Here is a 6,000-nt window from a genome sequence, read left to right as displayed (position 1 = left end):
AATCATTGTTGCAACAGTTTCAGCTCCCTGCGTAATGGTGGTCAGGTTATATTAATCACATGCGTACAGATTAAGAGATGTATCACTTAGGCAACATTAACATATTCAAATTATTTGCATAGTAGGCAACTTTATATACATAAAAACTTTGAGACTTACACAGGGAAGCTATTAAATTAGGGTAATGTTTACCTTCCACTTTGATTTGCCTAAAGTAAGGTATCAACCCTCAGAGGGCATAATCACACTTTCAAAATGAAGCAGATAATTACTCAACAATTCTGGTTTCTGGAAGATACTTGGAATTTACAAAAATAAGTTGTCAAAATAACCCCGAACCATTTTACAATCTATGCATCTTTTTTCTTAACTCCTCACAAACCTAACCAGATATTACTAAATACAAATTTTAATCCAGTTTAGTATAATAGCAATATATTATTTTACTTGTGATGAATAACACTAACTCAGTTAAATTACATCTTTTCTCCCTGCCTCACCTCATGTTAGAGATTCTCAAAGCTAAATTTTAAGAATATTCTTTCTCAAACTTCAGACTGACCAGATTTTATAAAAGAAATATTACAACCTCTTCACAACCTTAAAAAAAAAAAAAAAGACATTTAATAATGAACTTAGCCCCTATTCTATTAGGCTGGTGCAAAAGTAACTGCAGTAATTACACCAACCTAATACATACCTCTATAGACACTACCCTCAAAAAGAACCATGACAAGTAACATGTTCCCAGTTTTAGAAAGTTGAAGGCTCAGAGGCTTTCACAAAGTTAAACAGCTATCATAGTATATGGCAGGGGTACTAAGATAAAAATATTAATTAAAAAAAGAAGCCTTTCACCTCAACCCTTGATGTTTAAGCCCATATTGTTTGAATGCTGTTTTTTTTTTTTTTTTTTTTTTTTTTAAATTTTATTCTAACAAAGAATGAGAAAGTTTTGCCTGAGGTTCAACTGCTCATTATTTTAGGATATGTCAAAATGAAGTTCAGTTATTTTTCACACAAATGCTTTTGAAATATCTAAATTAAGAAAGGAATACATTTTTATAAGATAGCTGGCCTGATCCCAACGTTCCTAACTTTCATTCATGAAAATCATAAGCAAAACTAAACATAGACCATAATATTCTTGCTATTAAATAAAATGAGATTATTTAAACATACTCACATCCTCCTTTCCCTTTCAAAAACACTAACCAAGAGTCACCTATGAATACGGGCAATTTTCTTTAGATGTACCTGAGTAGTCTGCAACCGAAGCACTTCATTTGGCACATTTAAGGCATCTGCCCAATAAAATACTTTGTAAATAAGTTCTTTAGGAATTATAAATTATCAATACTACAGGTAGAAAAGCGACAGAAAGCAGCTGACTTGCGGGGAATGAAGTTGTTTTTAATAACCTTTTACCACCCCAGACTTCTGGCCAATCAAATCAAATCATACCTTGGGAAGGGAAACTGCCTGATGCAGCAGCTGAGCCAAAGTCAGCAAATCCTCCGAATAAATCAGCTGATCCACCTAGAAGTTAAGAAAAAGTTAAAACCGTTAGAACTAGAGAACAATTGTAAATAATTTCTGGAGGCCACTTTGGTGCCACACAAAAAGTACCTAACAATATTAAAGGCTGATATGCCTCATAAAAGCTAGTCCGCTGACCTAGATTTTCATGTCACTATGTTCCCTGTGAGTTACCATAGGCTCTTTTCCATTCCTCAGTCCTATATCTAGTAAGATAAATGACCCTGTTATCTGTGGTTAAAATTATCTAATATTTCACAAGCATAATATGGGAAGAATACAACCAATTATACTCTTTATGAGCCTTCAATGGATTCTAAAATCTGAGTAAAATGCTGCTGGGAAATAAGATATTCACAAGACAAGGGCAGGCATGGTGGCTCACACCTGTAATCCCAGCACTTTGGGAGGCCAAGGCAGGAGGATCATGAGGTCAAGAGATGAGGCCATCCTGACCAACATGGTGAAACCCTGTCTCCATTAAAAATACAAAAATTAGCTGGGCATGGTGGTGTGTGCCTGTAGTCCAGCTACTCAGGATGCTGAGGCAGGGGAATCACTTGAATCCAGGAGGCAGAGGTTGCAGTGAGCTGAGACTGTGCTGTTGCACTCAGCCTGGCAAGAGTGAGACCTCACCTCAAAAAAAAAAAAAAAAAAAAAAAAAAGATATTTACAATACAAATAAATAAAACGCAGGCTACTCGACTGGACCCTGGGTTTTTTTTTTTTTTAAGTGCTATCCTAAAATGACAGAATTGAGACACTGGGGAAATCTGAATATGGTCTGTATATTAACATTAATACTGTTTTAATGTTAAATCCCAAGTAGGATTATATTATGATCGTAAAGGAGAATGTCCTTGTAAAGAGATATAGGCTGAAGTATTTTAGGGGCAAAATGTCATGATTGCAACTTCCTCTCAAATGAATACAGATGAATAAACAGTATACAATAAACAAGTAAAAAAGAACCAGAGATACAAAGAAAATGGAGCAAATTTTCTGTACATTTGTAATTAAAAAAAATACAAAGTTAGAGAAAAGACAAAGTCAACTTGTATAAAAATCATTTTAGGGTCTGGTGTGGTGGCTTATGCCTGTAAATCCCAGCACTTTGGGAGGACGAAGTGAGAGGGCTGCTTGAGCCCAGGAGTTGGGAGATCAGCCTGGGCAATAGGGTGAGATCTCGTCTCTGCAAAACCTTAGCTTGAGCCCAGGACACAGGTTGCAGTGAACTGAGATTTCTGCACTCCAGCCTGGGTGACACAGTGAGACGCTGTCTCAAAAATACAAATAACAACAAAACAAAACAAAAAAATTATTTTAGGCAGAGAGCAGGAGAAATATCAATACAATAGTTTTGGTGACTTTTCCCCCCATAGTGTTTACTCTATAAAAAAGTAAATACTTGTATTTTGTATTTTTAAAGCATGGGAAAAAACAGCTTTTTGCTACTTCTAGATAGGTGTTTTTAAAAGGACAAGACCTAAATTATAAGTCTGGAAATCAAATCTCTGTGTGTATAATATTATCTTCTGACATAAAATTTTATTTGTAAACAATACATGAAGAATATTTACTTTTATCTACAATTTCAATTATAACATTATTTCAAGTTTTAATATTCCTTTCTTAAGTAGTAAAACAGTGCAATATCTGAAACTTTAAATAGTTGTCCTTATTTTTGTCTGTCCTTAAAGATTTCACCTCTTAATAGTCACAACCTTAGAAGTCTACAGCAGTTCAATTATGGTGCTTTCAGTGTTATGTGAACATTATATAGGTTACATCACAGCTGCTTAGCCTGCAGTGCTTAGAAACTAGCCAGGTGGGACTGGAACATCTGGGCTGCACTCAAACACCACCAGGGACAGCTTCCAACATCTGGTGCCATTTCTGAATTGTCTTATCGCTGCAAGACATTCTGCCCCATCTGCTACACTCAACTGGGTTAATTAAACTAGAACCATCTCCCCTTCTTAATATATGGCCAACAGTAATAAAAGGAACAAATCAGTTTCTTATACGTGTGTAGTTGGTATTTCTTTTTAATACAATTTACTGTAGTCAACTATCAGCAGGCATAACTAATTCCTCATTTCTTCACCACAGATGCACATGCTAATACACACACACACACACACACACACACACGCACCCTCACTCACCAGATGATTAATGCCAACCAAAGTGAAGATGCTTCAATTCTATCAACATTACAGCTTAGTCTAATTTTTACTTCATCTAAAGGAATATGACAGTGATCTCTTCCTTAAAGGTACATATATCATGACAAAATGTGACAAGGAACACAAAAATTCAATGAGGTATATGTTTAAACCATTTAAACAAGCAAACATATTAATAAAATCTAGCAGGTAAATGAATGTTTCTAACAGTTGCTGCTTAACATTCATAAGTTTGTTTTCCGTAAAGCTCCTTCATGTTAAAAATATTGGTCAAGTGTACTGTTGGGTAACAGAATGATAATCAATTACTATAATACTAAGAGATTTAAAAATTAAAGGTTATTTTAATTTGCTTTATTTAAACAGTGAATAAACATGAATATACAATTTATTATACCAAACAAGTCAGGAGTTAGGGATTTTCTTTCCTTTTTCTTTTTTTTTTTTGAGACGAGTTCCGCTCTTGTCGCCCAGGTTGGAGTACGATGGCATGATTTGGCTCACTGCAACCTCCACCTCCCAGGTTCAAGTGATTCTCCTGCCTCAGCTTCCTGAGTAGCTGGATTACAGGCACCTGCCACCACGCCAAGCTAATTTTTTTAATTTTTATTAGAGACGGGGTTTTGTCATGTTGGCCAGGCTGGTCTCGAACTCCGAACCTCAGGTGACCTGCTGGCCTTGACCTACCAAAAAGCTGGGATTACAGGCGTGAGCCACCTTACCAGGCAGAGTTAGGGATTTTCAAATTTTATTCAGTCTAGGCTACAAAGAAAATTCATGTTGAGGATAAAAGCTGTAGATCGCAACTTCAAACTGGTTAAGAAATTTTGTTTTTGACAATCTCGAATTTAGTATCTCAGATAATTATCTACCTTTTATCACCAAAATGGAAATTATATGATATTCATAACTTATCTATAGCAAATAGTATTCCTCTCCACCTGTATTACAGGGATTTTGATTTCAACATGAGTAATTTAAGAATACTGGGAGCAAAGAATGGAAAGACGCATGTAACTACTTTACAAATAGAAGCTGCCTTTCTGTGAAAACGTTTTTTCTTTTTATCTTTTAAAGTGCCACATACTATGCTTTCACTGGTACTTTAAGAAATGTAATCTTCAACTTTGAAAACTGTCTCAAAATTAAAACTCTTTTTATTTAGAAAATGTTTCTCTCTCCTAGGAAGGACTATCCATACCTATATGTATGGATATTCACAAATTCCACATTCATTTTCTATACTTAAGCATTTTTCCAGTAACATCTATCTAAAGGAATGTAAATAAAAGAGTCTACCAAAAAACCGCTGCATGTGGAAGACTGCTAATTTCACAACAAGTGCTATCCTTCAAGATTCCCACATGAGAGCTGTCATTATAAATGAACCATTTCCATCTGCCTTTTCAGGGCAGCAAGGAGGTTATTTAGAGTCACCAGCTGGGAACATGTATTTCCCAAAGCAATATTGTGAACAAGAAAATATAGCTAAACTAGATAGTACTTAAACCACAAATGGAAATCTTCTTTGACAAAAGAAAATTAATCTAGCTTACATTAAGACAAACTTTTGCATAAAGAATTCTTATACATTAAAGCAATGGCAAATTGCCAAAAATATGTAAATACATGACAAAGAACTATTATCTATAATACACAAGTTTTAGAATATAAATATGGATGAATGCTCCTAATAGGATGCACAAAGAACATGAACAGACAGTTAACAATTGGCCTATAAAAATATGAGGTGTGGGCCGGGCGCGGTGGCTCACGCCTGTAATCCCAGCACTTTGGGAGGCCGAGGTGGGTGGATCACAAGGTCAAGAGATCGAGACCATCCTTGTCAACATGGTGAAACCCCGTCTCTACTAAAAATACAAAAAATTAGCTGGGCATGGTGGCGCATGCCTATAATCCCAGCTACTCAGGAGGCTGAGGCAGGAGAATTGCCTGAATCCAGGAGGCGGAGGTTGCAGTGAGCCGAGATCGCACCATTGGACTCCAGCCTGGACAACAAGAGCGAAACTCCAAAAAAAAAAAAAAAAAAAAAAAAAAAAAAAAAAAAAAAAGGATGGAAAAAAAAAAAAAAAAAAAGTGTTCAAAATCAGTCAATGCAAAATAAAATGAAATATTTTCTCTTTACCAAACTGAAAACACTTTAAAAGGTGCTATTGTGCTACACCACTTTGGAAAACAACAACAAAAAAAATAATGTCTAGAAAGTAAGGGATTAACTGGCTAAATTATAGCCATCCAATGTAAGATTATA

At 35.4% G+C, this 6,000-nt stretch overlaps 1 protein-coding gene across 2 annotated transcripts in view; it reads right to left on the bottom strand.

Annotated features, from left to right (window-relative positions):
* The window catches only part of CLINT1 (clathrin interactor 1), a 68,329-nt gene that overhangs the window by 7,682 nt on the left and 54,647 nt on the right, over positions 1 to 6,000 (bottom strand). For both annotated transcript variants that reach the window (XM_032259542.1, XM_032259543.1), the window contains exon 9: positions 1,465 to 1,539. In XM_032259542.1, the coding sequence (XP_032115433.1) occupies positions 1,465 to 1,539 (75 nt within the window). The remainder of the gene's footprint in view (positions 1 to 1,464; positions 1,540 to 6,000) is intronic.

The sequence above is a fragment of the Sapajus apella genome, unplaced genomic scaffold (genome assembly GCF_009761245.1).
Source record: "Sapajus apella isolate SASKATOON/1434 unplaced genomic scaffold, GSC_monkey_1.0 scaffold110, whole genome shotgun sequence".
Lineage (NCBI taxonomy): Eukaryota > Metazoa > Chordata > Mammalia > Primates > Cebidae > Sapajus > Sapajus apella.
The sequence above is the reverse complement of the archived record's forward strand: the minus strand, read 5'-3'. Positions and strand labels throughout refer to the sequence as shown.